Source organism: Hyperoodon ampullatus (genome assembly GCF_949752795.1).
Source record: "Hyperoodon ampullatus genome assembly, chromosome: 9".
Lineage (NCBI taxonomy): Eukaryota > Metazoa > Chordata > Mammalia > Artiodactyla > Ziphiidae > Hyperoodon > Hyperoodon ampullatus.
Window position 1 is genome coordinate 76105472 of NC_136922.1, and position 25378 is coordinate 76130849.

At 38.6% G+C, this 25378-nt stretch overlaps 1 protein-coding gene across 2 annotated transcripts in view; it reads left to right on the top strand.

The window, feature by feature from the left end:
- The first annotated feature begins 6807 nt into the window (after positions 1 to 6807).
- Positions 6808 to 25378, top strand: part of CAPZA2 (capping actin protein of muscle Z-line subunit alpha 2) — a 58000-nt gene continuing 39429 nt past the window's right edge. For both annotated transcript variants that reach the window (XM_079711177.1, XM_079711178.1), the window contains exon 1: positions 6808 to 6895. In XM_079711177.1, coding sequence (XP_079567303.1) covers positions 6857 to 6895 — 39 coding nt within the window. In that variant the 5' untranslated portion in view covers positions 6808 to 6856. The remainder of the gene's footprint in view (positions 6896 to 25378) is intronic.

Consider the following 25378-nt stretch of genomic DNA (forward strand, 5'->3'; position numbering starts at 1 on the left):
TAAACATTTCTGAATGCACATGAACCACTGTGGTACCCCCAGAGAACTAAGAGGAAGTAATTTGGGCAAATTCTCCTACAGTTCTTTGGATTAGACCTGAGTCAGCATACAGTTTTATTGTAGGTTGGTGTGGCTTGGGGAAACACAAATGACAAGCTTCTTTTTCTGCTATACTGTTATTCTGCTATTACTGAGTCCAAATAAGGGTTAAAAGTATTACCAGACATAAAGGGTAAAAAAATCAGAGATGTTGGACCCATCCTTTTACTTGCTACTAGCAAATCTGTTCATTGTGTTGGTTCATCTTTCCAGGTCAGTGGTCTGCCTTAATTTTTACTCATGTCCCATAATTTACATTTGTCATATAGGGAGATTTTTGTAAAGTGAGAAATTAGTCTAATATTCTTTATCCATGTTGTTTTTAAGACCATGCAAGAAATCATGCTTATTAATTTGTTCCATAAATACTGTTTGAATTAGGTACCCCATTAAGTGGATTAAAAAGATGAAAAAGAAACAGTCCTGTGTTGAAAAAGAAACAACATGCATGGGAATGATGAACACTAGATTCAGGTTAGTGGTTACCCATGGGAAGAAGAAGAAAGGGAATGGGATCTACAAGGGGTAAAACATGCTTTTTTCCCCATATATCTGACATCTTAATAATAATTAAGTAAATGTAAATAAATAGGAGCTTTAGTATTTCCTTGCCTCACCCTAAAGGACCACCTTGGTCTGTCACCATGCTCTATACTTCATTTGGGACATTGTGTGAAGAGACTGAAGGCTTGAACTTACAGTAACAGAGAAATTAAAGAGCAGAAAATTAACTAGATATTTAAGTGGTGACTGAATAGTAAGGAGTAGGAGGTATGGTTTGGGGGTCGCTGGGGAAAAAGTTTGTTTTCCTGTTCTGGAGTCCCAGAGCCACATTTTAGGGCAATCTCTAGACCCCACATGGGTGGCTAGCTCAATTTTTTAGCCCCCATTTAGGGATGTGAGATGAAAGAGTCTTTCAATCAATATGCTTTCCAACAACAATTTTTTTAAGCACTTATGTGCCAGACTCTGTATTTGTCAGACAGCTAATTAAGACAGGCTATGTTCTTAAGGAGTGGATTAGTATTATAATATGATGATTATAGCTAACATTTGTTGAAACCTTTGCTAATGCCTGTGCTGGGTGCTAAGCACTTTGCCTGTATTATCTCATTAAATCCTCACAACAGTCCTATGAGGGAGGGACCATTGTTACTCCCAAGGTATAGATGAAGAAACCGAAGCTTCCAAAGTAAGTTGCCCAGTTAACTAGACCTGGAACCAAGATCAGAACCCAGGATTTACTGATTATAAAATCTGTACATCTTACCACTAGAGTACATGGCAAAAATCCATGGAAAACTTTCCATTGGAATCTCGAAAAAGAAATTATTAGCTTTAGCCAGAAGATTCAATGTGGGATTCATGGAAAAAAGGGATAACTGAACTGAATTTTAAAGGATATGCAGTGGCAAAGAACATTCCAGAAAGAGTTTCTGCAGAGGCCTGAGAGAATGTGATGCATAAATAAATAGCTTTGTGTGTTTCAGAGACATTTGCATTTGGGGCAGTGAAAGAGGAGGGTTTAGTGAGGTTGGTAGGAACAGAATTATGAAGGACAACATATTCAGGAAGGAGGAGGAATTTAAAAATTAGCTTCTTCAAATGGACTTGAGGACACGGGGAGAGGGAAGGGTAAGCTGGGACGAAGTGAGAGAGTGGCATGGACATATATACACTACCAAATGTAAAATAGATAGCTAGTGGGAAGCAGCCACATAGCACAGGGAGATCAGCTTGGTGCTTTGTGACCACCTAGAGGGGTGGGATAGGGAGGGTGGGAGGGAGACACCAGAGGGAGGAGATATGGAGATATATGTATATGTATAGCTTTGTTATAAAGCAGAAACTAATACACCATTGTAAAGCAATTATACTCCAATAAAGATGTTAAAAAAAAAGTTGCAATCTCAAAAAAAAAAAAAATTCCTTGGTATTTCTGGAATGATCCATGTCAGGCTTCTCCAAGGGTTCCACTTGTATAGACCTTTTCAAACCCATCTGAGGAAATGGACTACAGGTAGGACACACAGCTACAAGTAACAAATAGTTCAGGAAATTATTTGACTTAGAAAGCAATTACTTGGAAAATATACATGATTTTTAACAATTTTCTACTGCCATAAAGGACATTATATGAGACCAGGTGTGTTCATTGATCATGAAAGACTAACAACCAAATAACACTGTCTAACACTGGGGGTTTTTCTCAGAAGTGAGGTAAGCCATACTTTTAAACTATGGATATTAGTTTTAACATGGTGTTACACAAATCTATATCTGGTGTAGGTATGTAGTAGTTCATCACTGATACTTAAAGGATGTTTATTCTATTATACATTATATGATTGTGATATATATTTAGATTATATGTATTTATACATGAGTGTGTGTGTGTGTATATATATATATATTAAGCTAAGACCATGAGTTTAACCATCAGGACACTTAGGTTCTAAAATAATATCAGGGACTTCCCTGGCAGTCCAGTGGTTAAGACTTCGCCTTCCAGTGCAGGGAGTGCGGGTTTGATTTCTGGTCAGGGGGCTAAGATCCCACATTCCTCTTGGCCAAAAAATCAAAACATAAAACAGAAGCAATATTGTAACAAATTCAATGAAGACTTGAAAAATGGTCCACATCAAAAACATCTTTAAAATAAAAAAAAATAATATCAGCTAGATTGCAATTTTTATCAATCCATTTAATTTATCCAAAGCTCAACTTACCTGTAAAATGAGAGATTTGCACTAGATGGATTCTAGCATTGTGATTCTATGAAATTAGGTAACCTCTGACCTTGACAAGCTTAAAATTAGTTGAGGACATAGATCACATCCACAGGACAATAGATTAAGAAGCATATGAGTAATTTAAAAACAAACACTAAAAAAGGAAGAATTTTTTTTTTAATCAGTTTCTGGTGCAGTTATTTGGGAAGGTCAAGATTACACCCCTAACAAGTAGAAGACAGGTGAGTTTAAAAATTAAATGAGAGAAGGGTAGCAATTCTTAGTAGATAGAATTGTATAAGGGGAAAATATGTTTTTTTTCTTTTCTCTTCATCATAAAATAACTGATTATCAAGAATACCAGAGCATTTCTAGCTGCAGCCATTATAATGGTCATTCCATATATGTACCTATTTTGTGTGATGGCTTGAAATCTTCCCAGAATTCCTAGATTATGTGAATTCTATAATTCCTTTTAATTGTATCAAGAGGGTGATATTGGGAGGTTTTTGAAAAGATTATCAGAAATTATACGTAATTGCTGGTTGTGTCACTATGGGGAACCACATGTAAAGTATCACCAAGGTTACAACTATAAACATAGTCTGACTCAAATTATTACCAGACATTACCAGATTTGGGTGAGGTTCCTAAAGGAAGAGAGCAGCAATTAGTCAAGCAACGCATTTACTGAGTACCCACTGTGTACAAATTATTGATATTAAGTGTTTCTGAGTAAACAGAAACCAAAAAAAAAAAAATACCACAACAGAAGTACTGTTGATGAAGTAGGTGGTGGTGAATAAAATTGATGGGATGGGAGAGTAATCACGTTCATTAAGTTTTATTTGGTGGAGAGTGCCTAGGCTTTAGAGAGGATGAAAGAAAGATCTCAAAGTGGAAAGAACATGGGATATGGAATATGATGCTTGGGGTCAAATCCCAGTTTAGTCACTTAGGTACAAACTTGGACAAATATTTTGTCTCAGTTTTTTCTCCTCTAAAATGGGTATAATAATGCTGATACATACCTTCCTTCAGGAGGCTGCAGTGAGAAATCAATGAAGAAATTGTTTTTAAACTGTAAAAAGTAAACATTTTATTTACATCCAGTGAGGTCCTTGACTAAACGGTGTGGTTTATTCTTTGTCATGTCTTCTCTGCATGGTTTACCCTCAACAGGACACCTGCTTTTGCCTGCATGTGTCAGCAAGCTTCCCCTTCCTTTCTCTCCCCTAATGGACTATGAGCTTTTTAGTAGCATGGCTTCTGTTTGCTTTCCATCCACAAGAAACAGTGATTTGCACACCATGACCATTCAATAGATTACTCAATAACAAAGTTTTACATAGGAACAGTTATTTGAGCTCTTTAAGGTAGTCTCACCTGTGTCATTTACATGCAGCTGTCAGATTCATCTTGCTAGACATATTTCTGATGGTGTCATGTCACTGTTCAAAACTTGCCAAGTGTCTCATTTTCTACTGAATAATGTCTTTTTTAAATATACTTTTTAAAACTGAAGTATAGTTGATTTACAATGTTGTGTTAGTTTCTGGTATACAGCAAAGTGATTCAGTTATACATATATATTCTTTTCCATATTCTTTTCCATTATGGTTTATTACAGGATATTGAATATAGTTTACTGTGCTATACAGTAGGACTTTGTTGCTTATCTGTTTTATATATAGTGGTTTGTATCTGCTAATCCCAAACTCCTAGTTTATCCCTCCCCCACCCCCTTTCCCCTTTGGTAACCATAAGTTTTTTTTTTTTAATTTGTATTGGAATATAGTTGATTTACAATGTTGTGTTAGCTTCAGGTATACAGCAAAGTGAATAAGTTATACATATACATATATCCACTCTTTTTTTTTTAAGATTCTTTTCCCATATAGGCAATTGTAGAGTATTGAGTAGAGTTCCCTGTGCTATACAACAGGTTCTTATTAGTTATTTATTTTATATATAGTAGTGTGTATATGTCAGTCCCAATCTCCCAATTTATCCCTTCCCCCATTATCCCCTGGTAACCATAAGTTTGTTTTCTATGTCTGTGAGTCTGTTTCTGTTTTGTAAGTAAGTTCATTTCTGTCATATTTTATTTTCCACATATAAGTGATATCATATGGTATTTGTCTTTCTCTTTCTGACATCCTTCACTTAGTATGATAGTCTCTAGGTCCATCCATGCTGCTGCAAATGGCATTATTTCATTCTCTTTTATGAGACTGAGAAATATTCCATTGTATATATGAACCACATCTGCTTTATCCATTTATCCGTCAGTGGACATTTAGGTTGCTTCCATGTCTTGGCTATTGTAAATAGTGCTGCTATGAATATTGGGGTGCATGGATGTTTTTGAATTAGAGTTTTCTCTGGAAATATGCCCAGGAGTGGGAATGCTGGATCATATGTCAACTCTATTTTTAGTTTTTTGAGGAACCTCCATACTGTTTTCCATAGTGGCTGCGTCAATTTACAGTCCCACTAACAGTGTAGGAGGGTTCCCTTTCCTCCACACCCTCTCCAACATTTGCTATTTGTAGACTTTTTAATGATGGCCCTTCTGACTGGTGTGAGGTGGTGCCTCATTGTAGTTTTGACTTGCATTTCTCTAACAGTTAGTGATGTTGAGCATCTTTTCATGTGCCTATTGGCCATCCGTATGTCTTTTTTGGAGAAATGTCTATTTAGGTCTTCTGCACATTTTTTGATTGGTTTGTTTTTTTGTTATTGAGTTGTATGTGCTGTTTGTATATTTTGGAAATTAATCCCTTGTTGGTCACATCATTTGCAAATATTTTCTCCCAGTTTGTATTTAATATACTTTTTTATTGAGATATAATTGACATGTAACACTGTATTAGTTTTAGGTGTACAACAAAATGATTAAAATCTTAACTCCTATCTGAGCTCTAAGGTCTTGCTACTCAACCTGTGGTCTCCAGATTGGTAGCACTGGCAGCACCTGGGAGCTTGTTAGAAATGCAGATTCTTCAGCCGCATCCCAGACCTGCTGAATCAGCAGCTGCACTTAACAATATTCCTAGCCAATTCATATATACAGCTTTAACTACATCTTCACTCTCTTGCTAAACTTGAAGATTCAGAAGTAGGGTTAGATTTAGCAAATAAAATTAGCAGACATCCAATAAAATTTGAAAACAATGAATAATTGGTATATCTCAAATGCATCATGGGACATACTTATACTTAAAATATATGTTCATTGTTTATCTGAAATTCAACTTTTACTGGGCTTTTCTGTATTTAATCTGGCAACCCTATTCAGAAGGGTACGATCTATGTTTAACATAACTCTTTATTCCGCTGCAATAGTGCAGAGCCTTCCTCAACTTTTTAATATGTTCGTTTAAGGAATAGACAATGAGTTTCTTCAGAACTGAGGTTTCTCTGGCTTTTGCTTAACATTGTATATCTCCAGAAGCGAACACAGTATCCCACACACAATCAAGGACCAGCAGTTATTTCTTTAATGAATATATCCAGAACATCTTCCAATTATGTACTGGGTTGTATGTGCATATTTTAATGAAGGCCGAATATTTTTCTCGTAATCTTTTTTTTTAAAACAGAATGTTTAAAAGCTATTTGTGCACTTTCTCACATTTTAGCTGGCGGAGTTCAGGATTTGATGGGAGTATAATCAAGGGCTCAGAATGTACTCGTCGCAGACTGGGCCCATACGGTCACTGGTGGGGAAAGAATCCTAGACTCAGGATACTGACAAGCCTGCCTCAGGCTGCAGTAGGCAACTCCGCCCCGTTCCCGGGCCTCCGAGGCACCCGCGCACGCGCACAGCCGTGCTTTGGCCCCGTGAGGCGGGCGGAGGGAGGCGGGGCTCCCGGGGCGCGTGCGCGGCGGCCGGAGCTGTGGGCCCCTCCCTTGTCGGGGTCGCGCGGCGCGGAGGACCGCACCGAAAGGGGGAAGTCAGGTGGCCGCCGCTGCTGCCGCCGCTGCTGCCGCCGCCGCCGCGGTTTGTCGCCAGAAGGAAAATGGCGGACCTGGAGGAGCAGTTGTCTGATGAGGAGAAGGTAAGGGCCGCGGGGGCGGCAGAGCCCATCGGTCCGGGAAGCCAGTAGAGCCCCGCCGTATCAGCCCGGAGTGTGGCCGCCGGGGAAGGGCATTGGTCGGTGCCCCCGGCTGCCCTTCCTTCCCCTCTCCTCGCTGCGCCCGAGTGCCTGCCCCTGTCAGTCACCCGAGGCCCCGCGCGGGGGCAGGTCTCCGCCAGGCCTGCTCGCTCCGCTCCTTGTAGGGTGTGTGCTCCGAAAATAGGTAGCGGGAGCTGGGCGGCGGCGGCGGCGGCGGGCGGGGGCCGGGGGCGCGGCGGGCGGCGGCCGCTGGGGACCCTCTCCCCGCGCATGGGCCACGGGGGCCCTGCGCCCGGGTCGGGGACTGCAGAGGGGTCTGGGTCCCGGCCTGGGAGCGGCCCAAGGACAGTACCCAGCCCGATGGCCTGGCCGGAGAGGGTGGCCGGGGTGAGGGCTAAGGGGGAAAAATTGCTTAGGAAACTGACCTTCACTTCTCTCTTCTACTCTATCCTCCCACAAGCAAACTGCTTTCTTTCCTGGGTCCTACGTTTTTTTCCCTTTAGCCGTGGAAGTCTCTCTCTCTCTCTCTCTCTTTTTTTTTTCTTTTTCGGTTTTAGCTGTAGGCAACGAAGTTGCTCATAAAAAGACACCCCCCTCCCCACGGTTGTTTGCTACTCTTGTTGGCAGTAGCCGCCCTGGGGGCCGACTTGGTAGCGCCCCGTGGTCCTGCTAGGACTTCTTCCGAAGAGGGGAGATTGTGGAACTCCTTTTACTGTATCTTAGATGCTGTGACAGCATTGGAACCAGATGAACGACTTAAGTTCTCAGGCATTTGAAGTAAGAAATCTGATCATTGAACTGGATCTCTCTTATTCGCGGTTTCCTTTGGCCTCTGTGAGGCCCCATTCTCCAGAGTGTGTTTTGGGACACGGGGGTACCCTCCTAATTTTGAGTATTTCCTACACAGGTCCTTGATGTTTCTCAAACTCAGAAGTAACTGACATAACTATGAATAAGATAGTTACAGTTTTCGAAGACTCCACTCTTAATTTAACAGGGCTCATTTTTAAGTTCCAAAGCAGTACAGCCATGTATGAAACACAAACACATAACTGGTGTTTAAGAAATCCTCATGTAAGCCTACGGATATTTTCGGCTGGAACGCTCTGCTCCAACTGTTTTTGTATCCTGTGTTCTTGTACTGAAATGTCATGTTCTGTCTTCTTCCTGGTGTGAACGTGCAGCAGTCAGCCTTATCTTCAGTTTCGGAAATCTTTTTTACCTCTGTGCTCTTTGGTGAAAGTGATAATAAAACAACAAAATGGGGAGAGCAGCAAGATTCTCCATAACCCACAGGCCTGGTAGGCAGATCCCTGTGTACGCAAAAGTTGCTGTGCAGTATTCACACGTGTAATATTGGTAAATAACCATAAATGGGTAACTGAAAATGTATGCAGGTGCTCACACCCATTTAAAATTAAGTAGTACTAAAAAGTTTTTTTAAAGGGATTGTCATGTTTTTTATTCTGCTGTTGGTAAGTGGTGATTAGTAGCTCAAGTGGCTAGAAATCTAGCTGAGGAGAGAGTACTCAGTGTGGGAGTTAATATAGGCCTGCCATGTGTTGTAAAGACCTAAAATAGCAAAGTTTTTTCAAAATGATATGACAGGATTTCTTGTCATCCGGCACTCTCAGGGCACTAAGCTCCATAAAGGTGTGGGGCTGGGTGGGAAGGGGTCTTATTCTCTGTGCTCGCCCAACACCATGTTTTAACAGTAAATGAATGAAAACTCCAATTTGAAGGGATTTTGTGGTTTTGTTTTTATTTCGAGTTTTATAAGACTATTCTGTGTATATTTTGCATATAAATTTCTGATTACATCTTTTAGTAATTTAAGAAAAATATTAACCAAACTGTGAGGTTAAATTCAAGTAACTGGTAAGTGAAATTCTAACAGTCTTGTCACTTTACTTAAATGTTCTTTTTAATCTCTTGGGAGGAGGATCTTGCATGTAGAATCAGAAATAGGACTTAAAGGTGGTATTTTTTAAACTAATATTTAAATCATTTTACTTTTTCTGACACCTCGTTTGTAATTTTCAAAAATAAGTTTTTAATACTTAATTTAAAGCTCTTGGAATTTCCATTACTGATTGTGGAAATACGGAAGGGAAGCTGTTAAGACTTATGTAGTACCATACTTCGTATATGCCTGGTTCAGTTAGACAATACATTTGTTAATTTGTTGTAAGTTTGAGCTAGGTTTGATTATTACCGTTTCACAAATAAGTAAAATAAATTTTTAAAAGCGTTAAGTAATTCACGGAAGGACATCTAAGTAGGAAGTGCAAAGGCGGTATTTAAGCCTGAGTTTGTCTGAATCCAAAGTTGATGCTCTTGTGACATTACACTTCTTAACAGTTGATGGTAGAATCCTTTTCTGGATTTATCTCTTTGTGTTAAATTTGACAGCTTAATTTGGAAAAGGGAGAAACAATAGTTCTCTTTGTTTTTAGTAGAAATTGTAAATGCCAAACACTAAATAGTGTTGGGTTTTAAATTTAATTTGTGTTTTGATCGTTTTAGAACAAAGTTTATTATTGTTTGACACATTTAAAAGTTTTATGCTGTTGGTGTAGTTTCATATATGTCCTGTGGTAGGAAGCATTTAAAAAATTAATCTAGAATAATATCTTTGCTTTTTTCAATTATATACAGTTGCTTTTTGAGGATACCGGTATGAAATGTAATAACCTTTTCACTTTTGGCCACTGGGTTAGTAGGAAATAAAATTATCTGAAGAAGCGCAATGAAGTTGTTTAAAGTTATTCATTTGTTGTGGTGTGTCCTACAGACCTTTTTACATAGTTATAGAAACTCTAGGCTAGAACAGTTCATGTTTTCCCCTCCTGGGTCAGCTGCACTGTACAGTAAAGCATTTTTTGTGATTGAAATTATATGAAATTATGGTATAAGGCTCAGATAAGAACTATTCCCAAACTGCTCTGTAAGTGAGAAATCCTGGAAGTCACTCGAAGCTTTGGAAGACACCTTACCACCGCCCCTGCCCCCCACCAACCTCTTCTACCTTCCCCCAGTGAGTAGAGTGATCCGCTCGCATAGCTTCAGCTTTTGTATCTTTGCAGATGTCTCAAGTACCTAGCTCAGCCCTGCTTCTCCCCTTAGCACTGGTCACACATTTTTTTTTTTTTTTTTTTTTTTGCGGTACGTGGGCCTCTCACTGTTGTGCCTTCTCCCGTTGCGGAGCACAGGCTCCGGACGCGAAAGCTCAGCGGCCATGGCTCACGGGCCCAGCCGCTCCGCGGCACGTGGGATCTTCCCGGACCGGGGCACGAACCCGTGTCCCCTGCATCGGCAGGCGGACTCTCAACCACTGCGCCACCAGGGAAGACCTGGTCACACATTTTTATCTGCTGGTCCTATTCACAGAAGACAGTTAAGGAGATATGCTCAGATGGAACCTGCCTGAAAGTAAATTCATAAACTCCCCTCCTCTTTGTCCCTACACAAAGCAGGGCAAATACCCATCTCTTTCTGCTCATATTTCTCTTTATGACTCTGTTCCCATTATTCGAGTCATCCAGGTTTTTAACTTCAGCTTTAACTTTTTTCTTCCTTGTGCTCTCTGTACCTTACAGTCAGTTTCCAAACCTTGTCACTTCCATCAGAATATGTCTAACAGAAATTATTTCTTGCTTGAAAAGTTCATTTATATTAATATTTGATTTATAACCTCTCAATTGACCAGACCATTAACAATTTATGTTATGAACTACTGTTGTTTAGTAACAAACTTGTACTGTATGAACAGAATGCAAATTGATTGTACCTGTTCTGTGACTACACAGTTGAAGGAGAAATAAAGCTAAGGGAGGAAAAGTAGGGTTAGAAGAATGTCTCATATCTGTTTTATTTGCCACTGCTGGACTTTTATTATAAACTTTCTAGACAGATCCCTCCATCTTCCTATCATTTTTCTACTCCCAAACTTTTAGTTGCTGGATCCTCCATTGCCTTTACAGGGAAGCCCAACTCTTGAAAATGGTGTTCATGTCCTTGTATTCCATTCTAACCTAAATAGTTCTGACATTTCCAGTATATACTGTTATTTAATCATGCTGTGAATTCAAAGAGACCTGCATGCTAGTCCATGCCTAGCACATGGAGTAAATTATTTAATCTCTCAGCAGCCTCAGTTTCCTCTAAAATGTGGGGATATAACAGAAATTATATTCCCCATTAAACTTCTATAAGTGCAAATGTTGCCTGGCATGTAGTAAATACAATAAATTTTAGTTATTTTTCTCTGCTCACGACTTACCTGCTTTGAGCATTGGTACTGCTCCCCGACCTGTCCCCTTCTTTGAAAGATGAAAAATTACTCTTCCTTCAAGATTTAGCTCAGATCACATGGCTAGTTTTCTCTCTCTCCTGAACAACTGTTTTCTCTCTCTCCTGAACGCTGTAACACATCATTAATATTGAATACAGTTTTGCATAGTAATCTGTTTACCTTTTTTCCTGTATTCTGTTGAATTCGTTAGGGCAGAAACGTCATCTTTAACATCTGTCAGTGCAATGTATGTGATGAGTACAATGGTTCAGTGAGTGAATGAACAAAGGAGTAATGAATTTACAAAATTAAGAAAAAAATAACAGTTTTTTTTCTGCTTTATAACAAATTTAATCAGTTATACATATACATATGTTCCCATATCCCCTCCCTTTTGCGTCTCCCTCCCACCCTTCCTATCCCACCCCTCCAGGCGGTCACAAAGCACCGAGCTGATCTCCCTGTGCTATGCGGCTGCTTCCCACTAGCTATCTACCTTACGTTTGGTAGTGTATATATGTCCATGCCACTCTCTCGCTTTGTCACAGCTTACCCTTCCCCCTCCCCATATCCTCAAGTCCATTCTCTAGTAGGTCTGTGTCTTTATTCCTGTCTTACCCCTATGTTCTTCATGACATTTTTTTTCTTAAATTCCATATATATGTGTCAGCATACAGTATTTGTCTTTCTTTTTTGAATTTACAAAATTAAGAAAAAATAACAGTTTTATGAAAAGAAATAGCATATAAAGGTAAGTTTTGGAGGGAAAATCTAGTATGCCTACATTTTTCACTTCTAAATAGTGTTATAGATTTTAAAGATTTAGGTAGTTAAATGAAATTCCTGGTGCTCCTTGAGGTGCAGGTGGTGATACTGGCTACGGTTCAAATCACTTACACATGCTAAATATTTATAAGCAATTTGTATACTTCTCTCCCACACACAATCATAATGTGGCTTCAGAAGTTTTGTTTGTATTGATAAAAACAGTGTAAGCTGCCATTATATTCCATCATAATTCATGTAAAATCAGTAGTGTTCTTTTTAACTAAAAAGTAAACTCAACCAGTAAGTGATTAATGTAGAAATTATTCATTCCTAATTTCATTCTGTAGGTGAATGAATTCTGTCATTGCACCAGTAAAATGTAAAAATTCCTACAGCAAGCAGAAACTTGATAGCTGCTGCAGCATTAGTGGAGTTTTTTAGACTTTGCACACTAAAGCACATTTGTAGTACATTTTCAGTACATTGGGGAGTCACTTCTACATAAAATAAAGGTGGTTATATACATAGAAGAACATGGTATATATGACAGAAAAATCCGAACGAACTTTTTGGCCAACCCAATAAAAACACTTAGAGAGTACAAAGTAGATTTTAAGGTTGAAAAGCATAATGGGAAAACTTGACCTGTGGTCCTGACCTAAAAGCTTAATTGCCTGAAGCAGTAATGTATTGCAAGAGATTGATGCATATCAAAGAAAATAGGGGTTCCATAGAACCACTTACAGTTGTCAAAGAAGGAAAATTTCATAAATTTTATTCTGAAGGGTAGAACTACAGTCTTCATATTCTTTCTCTTAAGACATTTATTTACATGCTCTACTGTGACCCCTATGGCTGAGAACTTCTCTTGCACATTTTAGTTCATAACGTTTCTACTGAAAATGAATAGAAATAATTTTTGAAAACTACCCCCACATTTATTCATTTACCAAATATACCATATTTCATTGATTTCACTACTCATCATTTTCCATATTTTAAGATCTCTGAAATCAGGCTGCATTGTACAATCATGGCTTGTGATACAGGTAGCATTTTTCCTTTTTTAGTGACCCATGAAATTATGCATCTCTCATTGATTGTGAATCAGGGTAAGCAAGGATATAATGCAATAACAAACAAACTGAAATCTCAACATGAGGGCGTTGGTGGTGGGGGCTTTGCGTGGCATCTCCTCACTCGTTCTGTGTGTGTCTGGTGTGGGTCAGCAGCAGAAGGGCCCTGCTCTGCAAAGTCACATAGTTGTAGGCTCTTGGAGGATTTCAGTCTAAACGTAGGCTTTTTGCTATGATACATATGCACAATGGAATATTATTGAGCCATGAGAAAGGAGGATATCCTACCATTTGCAACAACATGGACCTTGAGCACCTTGTGCTAAGTGAGATAAGTTAGAGAAAGACAAGTACTGTACAATATCACTTATATGTGGAATATAAAAAAGTCAAACCTGTTTAAAAAAACAGTAAAATGGTGGGTACCAGGGAATGGAGGGTGGGAGGGATAAGATTAATGGTGTTTAAGGGTACAGACTTGTAATGAGTAGTAAATAAACCATAGCGATCTGATGCACAGTATAATGAATATAGACAGTACCATTGTACTACAATGATGTGATAAATATTGCTTTAGTCGCGATCATACTACATTATATAAATGTATGAAAGTAACAGGCTGTACACCTTAAATTTACAAAATGTAGCATGTGAAATTTACCTCTCCCCCCCAACCAAAAAAAAAGTCTTAGGCTTTTTATCACTGTCCCCACAGCAGTGGGAAAGAAATGCAATGAATACCATACTGGGTTTTAAAGCTCCCCCCTACCCACACACACACTAAGAGACTCACTGCACTTCTGCTCAGATTTCAATTAGCTTAAGCAAGTTATATCTATAAACCTCATTTCAGGGCGGGCAGAGCAGAAGAAGAGAAATGCAGTATTTGTGAATAGCAGTAATGATTCTATAGATTAAGTTTTAGACTCACTGAAGATTGGTGATTTGATTACCTGTTTGGTAGACACAGTGCAAGACTACAGATTCAAGGATGAATCAGACATATATAACATATATACTATACAGGGTCAAAAAGCAATAAGTTCATGGACATTCAGAAGATGGAAAAGTTACTTCTGCCTAGGAGGATGGTAGGTATCAGTTGAGGTACAAGCTCATGTCAGAGAGCACAGCATAGGAAGAAAAAACAGAAAAGTGGGAAATACGAGTTATATCTCAAGTACTTTGCAAGTAAGAGATGCAAAGATGAATTGTGCTGTTAAACAGCACAGATTTTCTCAACCTCAGCACTATTGACATTTGGGCCAGATAACTCTTTGTTGTAGGGGTGTCCTGTGCATTTTAGGATGTTTGGGCATCCTTGGCCCACATGATACCAGTAGCACTGCAGTCACGACAGTCACAAATGTCTCCTGTAGTACAAAATTGCCCCTGGTTGAGAACCACGGGTCTAGACAGACTGGAGCTAGTGAGACCAGTTGGGAAACTGAGTTAAGTGTTAGGATCTGATTTAAAGTAGTTTCACAAGACATGGAGGAAAAAAATGATTGCTAATGTTTCAGAGTTGGAATCAACAAGACATGGTGAGTGAATGTAGAGAAAGGGAAGAATCAGAGGTAACTGAACATTAAAATCTGGTTGACTGGGAAGTGGAACCACCACTAACAGCTAAAGAACACAGGAGAGAAGATGCACAGCTCGGGGGAATAATGGTGAATTTTGTTTGGGTTCTACTAAGTTTGAGATGCTAGCAGAATGTTTATGTGAACATGCATAGCAGATATGGAGATGTAGAAATGGAGCTTGGAAAGAGATCAGGCCCAGAGGTTATATAGATTTGGAAATCCTCTCTTTGTGGGTTAAAGCCACGAGATTGGAATAGCTTTTAGCAGAACAAGTTCAGACATAGGAGAGAAGAGGGCAGAGAGCATATACTTTTGGATACTTTCATTTAAGGCATAAGAGAAGGAGAGAAACTAGAAAGTGAGGAGTGACCTTTGAAGTAGAAGTGTATACCTAGCACAGAGTAGGTGCTCATCTCACAGAACTTGAAGAGAATTTCCAGGAGCAGTGCAGTATTGCAGAGAGATTAAAAAGGAATATAGAATTGAGAAGAGCCTTTGGCTTTAAGAGAAAGGGATGAGAAACAAATTATCTCTCCTATATGCCAATATCTACTGTATTAATTTCTCAATTGTCAGAGCAACCTTGTTATTATCTGTATCTTGCATATGGTAAAACTGGTGTAGATGAGGCCCACTATTTTAAGTGGTAGACTAGAGATCATTGCTGGCCTTTAAGAGAGCAGTTTAATGGCCTTTCAGTCTTGTGTGCATTGTAGTTCAGTAACCATACTCAAAGACCTCCCTCACCTTCTTTTGTATCCTTGCCTATCTCTGTTCCCTTAGCAATTTGTACATACCTTTGTTGTAACATTTACCAATTTTAATAGGTTTTCTGATGTTCTTATTTCCTGCGTTTTTCAGGGACAGGCCCTGTGTCTTATTCATCTTTGTAATTGCAGTAGAGTGTGTGGCATATATTATATCAGTGACTTCAACTCAGGCTGCACATTAGAATCAACTGGAGAGTTTATAAAGAAACATGGATGCACAGGCTTCACTCATGGGTGAGGCCTGGAGCATCTGTACTTTTCTCAAAAAAAGCTTCCCATATGGTTTGAATGTGCCACCAGGATTGAGTTTCACTATATTAGGTGCTCAATAAATGTTGACTAAAGGATAAGAAGTGGAGACAGTAAGTATAAATTACTTTTTCCCCTATATTATTAGTCTTTTAATTAATTTTTTAAGCTTTTTAAAATCGAAGTATAATTTACAATATTGTATTAGTTTTGGATGTACTTTTTGGGTGTACCATGAAGTAATTTGATATTTTTTATACATTACAGAATGGTCACCACGATAAGTCTAGTTACCATTTGTCACCACGCAAAGTTATTACAATATTATTGACTATATTCCGTATGCTATACATTATATCCCTGTGACTCATTTATTTTACAGCTGGAAGTTTGTACATCTTAATCGCCTTCCCCTATTAAAGTATAAATCATTCTTGAAAAAAATTCAGTAATGAAACACAAGAGAAAGAGTCGATACTACTTCATTTTTTCCTACTGTTTCATTTTAGGGACACTTTTTTTTTTAGATAGAAAAACTTTAGGAGTGTTTGTGGGCTGAGGGGAATGATTCAGAGGTCAGAAAAAAATTGAAAATATAAATAATAGTTTGTATAACTTTCTCAGTTAGTGATAATGAATGCCTACTTTGGATTCATAGATTTCTTAATATTTTAAATAAATGGTAAGAACATATTTAAAGAAATATTGTTGAATTCAGTGGATTCAGTTGAATTCAAATATTGTTGAATTCAGTGGATAACCTAGTTGTAGATTAAGTGATATGGGCCCTGTTTTTAATTACTATTCAAAATGATAATTATAAACGAAAAAAATTCTTAAGGAAAACATCAAAACAAATTACGTCTCTTACGTATACTCGATTAAAATAAATTAGTCTATAACACAGACATGCAATTAATGATCACTTGATCATAAACTATTTAAATAATGATCGAGTTTTAAAAAGTATTTTTTCTATTTTTATTTTACTTTTAACTCTCAAAAAGACATAGGCAATTTTTAGAGAGTTATGGGAAACAATGTCAAATAATTCTTGTAGTTGAAGTAGAAAAATTCATAATAGCTCTTTTTAACTTTACTGCTGGTCTCTAAGACAGTGACCCTTTTTGGGATCACATTCCTTGAGAGTCAGGTGAAACCTATGATTCTTTTCTTCAGAGGACCAAATGCCTCAAATTTTGCATATACAGTCCCTTACAGGGCAGTGGGTACAATATCTGGCAGCCTATCAGAATCAGGTGGGGACATTTTAAAAAATACAGATTTCTAGATGTCAGTCCTCTGGAGATTGATTCAGTAGGTCTGGAATGGAACATGGGAATCTGTATTTTTTCAAAAGCTTTCCCAGCAAATCAACCAGGCATCCAGATTTGGGAAATCTCTGCACTAGTGTCTCCTGCCTTGATCATGGAGGAGATAACTATGTGGGAAAATGTCCAACGTATGGAAATTAGAGGGGTTGTAGGCAGTGTTCTCAGATAAAATATAGGATGCCTGGTTAAATTGAATTTAAGATAAACAACAAATAATTTTTAGTATAAGTATTCCCAGTGGAGTATACTTTGGGGCTAATGTAGAGTGCAGGGCTGTTTGCCTCTAAATTTAATGGTTCCAGATAGCTATTTTTTGTGGTGTGCATGTGCTTTTGTGCACATGCACTGTCTGCTTTTTATACTTTTATCCCCTTTTTTTCAGTTGCTCAAAGCTTTTTAAAATTTTTGTCAGCTTAATATATTTATATCTGCTTTGGTGAAGACTCCATTTTTTGCTAAAGAATTAATGTTTTCTACAGACAGTCAAAATCTCCTGGATTTTACCTTAGTGTTTGTAAAAATTTTGCCAATTTACAGTGCCCAGCAAAAGCATCAGAAAAATCTGGAGACTTCATAGACACAGGTAGTTGAAGTAACATTAATTTTGCCAACAGCTTCTATAAATTGTGCCAGTTGATTGACAACCTGTGGTAAATTCCCCCACCTTGTGGTACTTTCCTGTTCTAGTTGGTAATCATAAATTGAAGTAACACTGCCAGATGCTCACATCTTCCAGTAACAGACATATCTTAAAGAGGCAATGTAGGCCAAGGGAATCCAGTCACTTCTATTTTTGGCATTTCACCATGAAGCTTGGCTTTACTTGAGAAAGATGCTTTCTATACAGTAATGCAAAGACTGACAGAATGAAGGACTGCAAGGCAGAAAGCTACATATGGAGTTTATTTGCATTCAGCCCACCTTCCCTTTGTTCTCCTCCCCTGAGAAGTTTTTCAGTCTTACTCAGCAGTGTAGGTGTAAGATAAGATTGTAAATTTTAAGAGTGTAGTCCTAAAATTATAGTCCAGGTAGCACAGGGTGATAAAAACACTTGATGTGTTCTATTCTTTCTGAGGGATCTATTCTTTCTGAGGAATCTGTTTTTTCTGAGGGATCACCCAGGACCAAAAGCAGCAATTCAGTATTCTGTTGACATTTGCCTGGATCATCCGTCTATGCCATAATGTTACCAAGGATTTTGATCACATCTTCTTATACCAAATATGCTTATCTTCCATTTACATCTGTTGCAGCACTTAAAGAACCAAGGAATTGGGAACTTCTTTAGAAAAGTAAGGCATCATTGCTCCACAGGATTTAGCCACAGGTAGTCATTTTTCTGGGTATTGTGACTAATCTCTTTCCATCACTGTGGTAGTTTGGCTTCTACACATATTGGTCCAACATCATGTGCAAATGCCACATAATTCATCAGTATTACTTGCTTTGCTCATCACCTGGTCTCTCAATCAAATTGAAAATTGTGTAGAGAAACTGATTTCTCCCTGTTGGCTCAGGCTGTAGGATGCGCTACACAATATGAGGGGCACCAGCTCCTCTCCGTTGCCTGCAGCACATGAGGAACAATTAGTGCAGGCAGCTTCCCAGCGTTAACATAGCACTTTTTTCCCTGCAATTTGAGACACTTCTGATCCTAGGTGACCATCTGCTGACATTCACAAAAAGAAAGTAACCTGTGGTGGAAAGCAGGAGACAATTTCTTGTAAGATTATCAAAGGTGAATTTTTTTTTTTTTTTTTTTTTTTTTTGCGGTACGCGGGCCTCTCACTGTTGTGGCCTCTCTCGCTGCAGAGCACAGGCTCCGGACACGCAGGCTCAGCGTCCATGGCTCACGGGCCCAGCCGCTCCGCGGCATGTGGGATCTTCCCCAACCAGGGCACAAACCCGCGTCCCCTGCATCGGGCGGACTCTCAACCACTGCACCACCAGGGAAGCCCAGGTGAACTGTATTTTTACTCAGTGGAGAAGATAGTATTCCTTCCTTTCTTAGGGAAAGGATTTGGTAAATTCTCTCTAAGAATAGTGTAATCAACTTTGTTTGATATTGAAAGGTGATTATCCTTGCCTTTCCCTTGTCTGAACGATTTAATGATTTACAACTGAATTCTGCCCATTTTCTTCAGATGTTTGTGAGGATTCTGATCCAGAGAAGTCTGAGCAGTCACAAACTGCCACGATGGCACAGTGTTCATTTTAGAGGAGGTCCGTTTCACTTTCAGGCCTTCCAATTTGCTCCATCAAAGACCCTTTCTAACTACTTAATAAACCAACTTTATCTTCTTATTTCTGAACTAGCACGGAGTTCTCTGTAGGCCAAGGAATAGAGAAGAGTGGAGGAAGGTTGCCTAAAATTGTGGAAGAGCCTGAAATTCATCTTCCACTCCGTGGGCCACATACACAAGATTTTTCCCAGTTAGTCACTTAGTAAACTTGCAGTAAGTCTGGAGGTTTTGAAATGTTTAATCTGCATCATCCAATAATTGAAAATCTTGATCTTTATTTTCATCTGAGAAGTTTATTGATGTAAGCTTGTAGTTATTCTTAAATAAAAATTCATTTCTTAGGAATTTTAGAGCTCTTTTTTCAATAGATTTGATTTGTAACTTTCTTGTTCCTATAAAAGAACGTTGTTTTCTGCAGCCTTTGTCAGATTGACTCAGCTCCTTCCCTTGTTTTAATGTTGTAAATATAACTGTCAAACTTTACCCTCCTCTCTTCAAATACATGGAGGATCAGAAATTAGATAAGCACACTTGTGAATTTATGTCTGAAATAAAAATAGAGAAGATATATGAAGAATCTCTCATGCCCTTCTAATGTTGGGACTATATATCAGCTTATTTGCTTGCTTAAAATATATTTTAAATAACTGAGTTCCTTTCTTCTTGGTCCCCAATTATATCTTAAATTTGAGCTTCACAGATAAGTGAGATCCGGTTTATTTGCCTCCTCTGCACTCTGTTGGTGAGGGAGGGGTTCCTGCTGTAGGGTTATGGGGATGGCTAAACACACAGCACCTGACATTGGAAAGATGAGGTGAATAGCAGTCTATTAATACAAATACTCAGCCCAGGAGATAGGGACACAGTGGAGGGAACAGAGTGAACAAGCAGAGGCCAAGGGAGGCAAGCTTTGTATTATCAAGAAGGTAGAGTGAGCCCTGGTTCCAGCAGGAGGATGTGATTGGCTAGTTTGAATAATTCCGCAGGCTGGCAGGGAACTGAAGCCCCATACTCAGGGATGAGCAGGGACTGTGCCTATTCCCTGTAATAAAGAGGGTTGTCTGGCTAGGGACCTTATCTGCAGGAGGAGACTGAGGATGGGAACTTGCAGTTAGGCCATTCAAGGTCCTTCCGTTTTTCCCCAGATGTCAAGGCACACGTAATACTGGGCTTTAATTTTAGGCCTTATACTACAGTTCTCAGTACTAGTACTTATCTTTTATCAGAAGTGTATGCTAATGATTGCTGTATTGAATAATACATCAAGAAGTTTTTAATAGCATAATTTGACCTTTGAGTTTTCCTTTCAGTGTGACCTTTTCTTTGATAATTTGCAAAGTTTAAGATATTCTGCTGCTGTGTACAATTTAGTCACAGTAGATGAAAGGTGGCCAAAACATACATGCAGTGATATGGAGGCATGAAAGAAAAGAGTTCTTGTCTGAAAGACTGAATGGAGTGGTGAGGCTCTAGTATTGTATAGGTGGGATGAGAAAAAGAGTGGGTTGGTTGTAGGAGCTATCAAGTAGCAGAAAGAGTAAAAAGGTAGTAGCTGTTAATTGAGTGCTTACTCTGTGCCAAGCACTTTTCTAAATATATTACCTCATTTACTGCAGGTGAGGAAACTGAATTTAATTTGCTTTTGGTCATATAGGTAGAAGTCAGTGGAGCTGTAGTCTGAGTACATACAGTCTTATTTAGGGTTTATGCTGTTAACAGTACATTTTACAGCCTTTGAATACAGAAAGGCCTTATATGTCATGCTAAGGACTTTGGACTTACCTTGTTGGCAGTGGGCCACCATTAGATGATTTTAAGCAGGAAAGAAAATGATCGGAACTTTCATTGAAAAATATCAATCTGGTGGCAGAGTGGAAAATAACTTTTGGAGAAAGATGAGATTAGAGGCAGGGCAGTTATTGTAACAATCCAGAAAGGGACTGGGTCCGAATGAAATGGAATCAAAGAAAAGGAGATTGGATTTGAGCAAGACAGACAGACACTCAATAGTGTGGCTGAGTGTGGGAGAAAGGGAGAAATGTGGAATTGTATGTAGGTGGTGCCGATAATTTTATGAAGAACAGAGGGTGTAGGTTTGGGTGAGACAGTCAGGTATCTTTGAGGCATTTAATGGAGATTTCTAATAAATGAGTTACATTTAGAAAAATGGATCTTGATCTTGAGAGAGGTTGTGATAGGTATATAGATTTGAGAGCTATTGTTATGTGGTGATAATAGAAGCAGTGGAAGTAAATGAGATTACCCAGATATTTTGGTTGTTTCTTCTGAACCATCGTATAAAGATTATGCTGTATTGGGAGGCGGCTCCGAAAAGCCTTGGACTTCATCTGAAGAATTCATTCAAATCTCAATTCTGGATCTCTGTTTTCTCTTTTCATGAATTAAAGGTAATAACAGCCATCTTGGAAAGTAACTGTAGATGATATTTTATTTTATCTAACAGACTACAGGGGTTTTAAAAGGTTAAGAAATGATGATATATTTCATCTCCCTTAATTTACCTATGAGAAATGGAGATTTACAGAAATTAAATCAAAACCTGGGTACAGATGGTTTGTCTTAGCTTAGATGAAAACCCAGATCTTAACTGCACATTGCCACCACAGAACTAGGAACTGGCTTTTTCTCCAGTTTTGCTACCACTGGTTTTTGAGGTAAGCAGAGTACAGAGGAAGGGATGATTTCCAAGGGAGGAGAAAGGATGTTGGCGTGTGGGAAGTGAATGCACTGCAGAAAACACAGAAATGCATGGGCATAAGCCACAGCTGTACCACTGTAGGGCACAAAGAAGCATTTCACGTGTAATGTGAAAATGCCTGTATTCCAGAGCTAATTTTAGGAATAGTGAACTATACTAATGCAGATACATTTATTCTCTACTACTATTACTGCTCATACTAATATTATATTCACCCAAGTTTACGTAGCTAATGAGTAGTAGAAATGAAAATCCAACTCATTCAATCTGACTCCAGAGATCATACACTATACTGCTTCCTTATATTAGCATAAGTTTTTATGGTTTTGAATGTACATTATTTTAAAATTAACTGTCTACATACAGAATTGCATTAGTGATAACTCTTAGAATGCTCATTTCATTAAAATACTATATTTCCTGACCATCCTAAATAAATGAGAGTTTATTCTTGCTTATAGATTGATTCAACATTGATTCAACAAGAACTACCTACCAAGTTTAGAGCATAGGGCTGCCTACTGATATTATTGAATATTCAGAAGTTTCTTGAGGAAGTTACATTTTTGCAGTTACTACCTGAATGCTGACTCCTAAATTCATTAGACACTTTTCAGAATTATCTTTGGAATTTATTAAAAATTATGATGTGTAGGGCTTCCCTGGTGGCGCAGTGGTTGAGAGTCCGCCTGCCAATGCAGGGGACACGGGTTCGTGCCCCAGTCTGGGAAGATCCCACATGCCGCGGAGTGGCTGGGCCCGTGAGCCATGGCCACTGAGCCTGAGCGTCCGGAGCCTGTGCTCCGCAACGGGAGAGGCCACAACAGTGAGAGGCCCGCGTACCGCAAAAAAAAAAAAATTATGATGTGTTTTTCATGTCCCAGACTGAAAAAAAGTAATTCACACTTTAAAAATAGTACTGAAAATACTTTCCTTTTTTTCTTTCTTTTATTTGTTTATTTATTTGGTTCAGTGGGACAAAGAAGTCCATTTTAACAAATAGCATTAGGATGGCTTATTTATCCTTATGACGATGTAATAAAGAATGGATCTCCATCCCACATCATATACAGAAATCAGTCCCATGTGGATTAATGGCCTAAATTCAAAGAGCAAAACTTTAAGAAACTTTAGAAAAAATATAAGAGAAAATCCCCACAATTAAGAGTAGAGAAGGAATTTTTTCCCCCACTCTCTAAATGCTTCACTGTGCTTAGGGCTGTCTCTTATATAACCACAGTACAATTATCAAAATCAAGAAATTTCACATTGATACAACATTATTGTCTCATCTACAGACCCTATTCAGATTTCACCAATTGCTGGTCCAGGATCTAATCCAGGATCGCATTGAATTTTGTTGTAGTGTCTCCTTGGTCTTTAATCTGGAACAGTTTCTCAGCATTGTTTGTGCTTCATGACCTTACCACTTTGGAAGAGTACAAAATGGTTATTTTGTAGACTGTACCTCAATTTCAGTTTATTTGATGTTTCCTCATGATTAGATCAGCCTATGAAGTTTTGGCGGGAGCATAACAAGTGATGTTGTGTCCTCAGTACATCCTACTAGGAGGCACAGTTTTTACTATTATGATAACTTAGGTCATTTGGTAAAGGTGGTGTGTGGCAGGTTTCCTCAATATAAAGTTACTGTTTATCCCTTCTTAATTAAGTATCATGTAGAAAGATTCATTCACATTGTGTAAATATGCTCTTAGACTTTTACCCACTAATTTTAGCATCTCTTGATGATTTTTGCCTGCAACAATTACCATTGTTGGTCACCCCAGGTGATTTTCTAATTCAATCATTCCTTCTACATCTATTAATTGAAATTCTAGCATAATGAAGAGCTTCCCCCCATTTGTTCATTCATTTCTTTATGTCAATATGGACTCATGGATTCTTATTTTATTCTGTGGGTTGCTATCATTATTTAATTGGTTGCTTGAATTGTAGCCCATAAGAAAAAGTACCAAAAAAAAGTTTAGTAGTATTTTTGTGTTATCTCAGTAAGTTGATGGGCAGAAATTACTTTTTCTCAGAGGTAGTGTATACTAACATTTTGGATATTGTTTTGAATATACTGCTTTGTCTTCTGCATAAGTAACTTTATAGTATCTGCTTTTTTCCAAGAAGCACAACAGAGTGGAACATACTTTTTATGTTATATTTCTCTTTTTGTATATTTTATACCAAGTAATGTTTGGATCCTAGAGAAAGCAAAGAAAAAATATAGCTCTTTTAGCTTCTAGCTCTATATTAGTAGGTTAACTTTTTTTAAAAATAAATTTATTTATTTATTTTTGGCTACGTTGGGTCTTCATCGCTGCACACGGGCTTTCTCTAGTTGCGGTGAACGGGGGCTACTCTTTGTTGTGGCAGGCAGGCTTCTCATTGCAGCGGCTTCTCTTGTTGCAGAGCACGGGCTCTAGGCGCGTGGGCTTCAGTAGTTGTGTCACGTGGGCTCAGTAGTTGTGGCTGGCAGGCTCTAGAGCACAGGCTCAGTATTGTGGCGCACGGGCTTAGTTGCTCTGCGGCATGTGGGATCTACCCGGACCAGGGCTTGAACCTGTGTCCCCTGCATTGGCAGACGGATTCTTAGCCCCTGTGCCACCAGGGAAGTCCCAGTAGGTTAACTTTTTAAAACTGTTCTTCTTGATGTGATTGTTACGAGGTATGCCTGTAAACTGCCAGTCACTAACATAGGTAAGAGTTAATCTCACATCTAGCCAAACCTTCCCAACAAAACCAAGGTATCCTCCCTCTTGCAATCTAGAATTACAGTTTAGAAATACAATAAAAGTAATAACTGTTTCCTGAATCCTCCTCCAATTTAGAAGGACTTCAATAATATCATGTGGAGGAAGATGGTGGTTAATGTAGGAGATTTTGCTGTGGGCCTTAGGGATGTATCTAATAATTCACTGGGCTCATCCAGAAAAATGATAATATTCCCAGGGGTAAATTGAGTATAGCTCCATGTGTGTTAACTTGTGTGACCTTTTTTCTTTCTTGGATTTGGAAGTGGCTAGAATAAATAATTTTTAAAATTAAAAAAAAGTCTGCTAGGAAGGATGAATGTAGGGGAATGTTCAGTCTGTAGCAGTGTTTAGAAAATACCCAGATGATTGAACAGTTTCTCAGGAAGACAATTAAGCCTTTACTGTGGTGGACACACTTTCTTTTCTTTAGCACCTGAGAAATCCAAGATTCTTCTTATCTTGTGAAATTCACAAAGACCAGATTAAGATACTTCAGGAATAGCTGGTAAAGTCCAAGTTGTGTTTTGGGTTCTCAGCCAGACAGCTCCCATGACTTCTCAACCCTCAGAGGCACTTCTTTTGACCCACCATTCATTTTGGATATTGTGAGGAGTCTTAACTC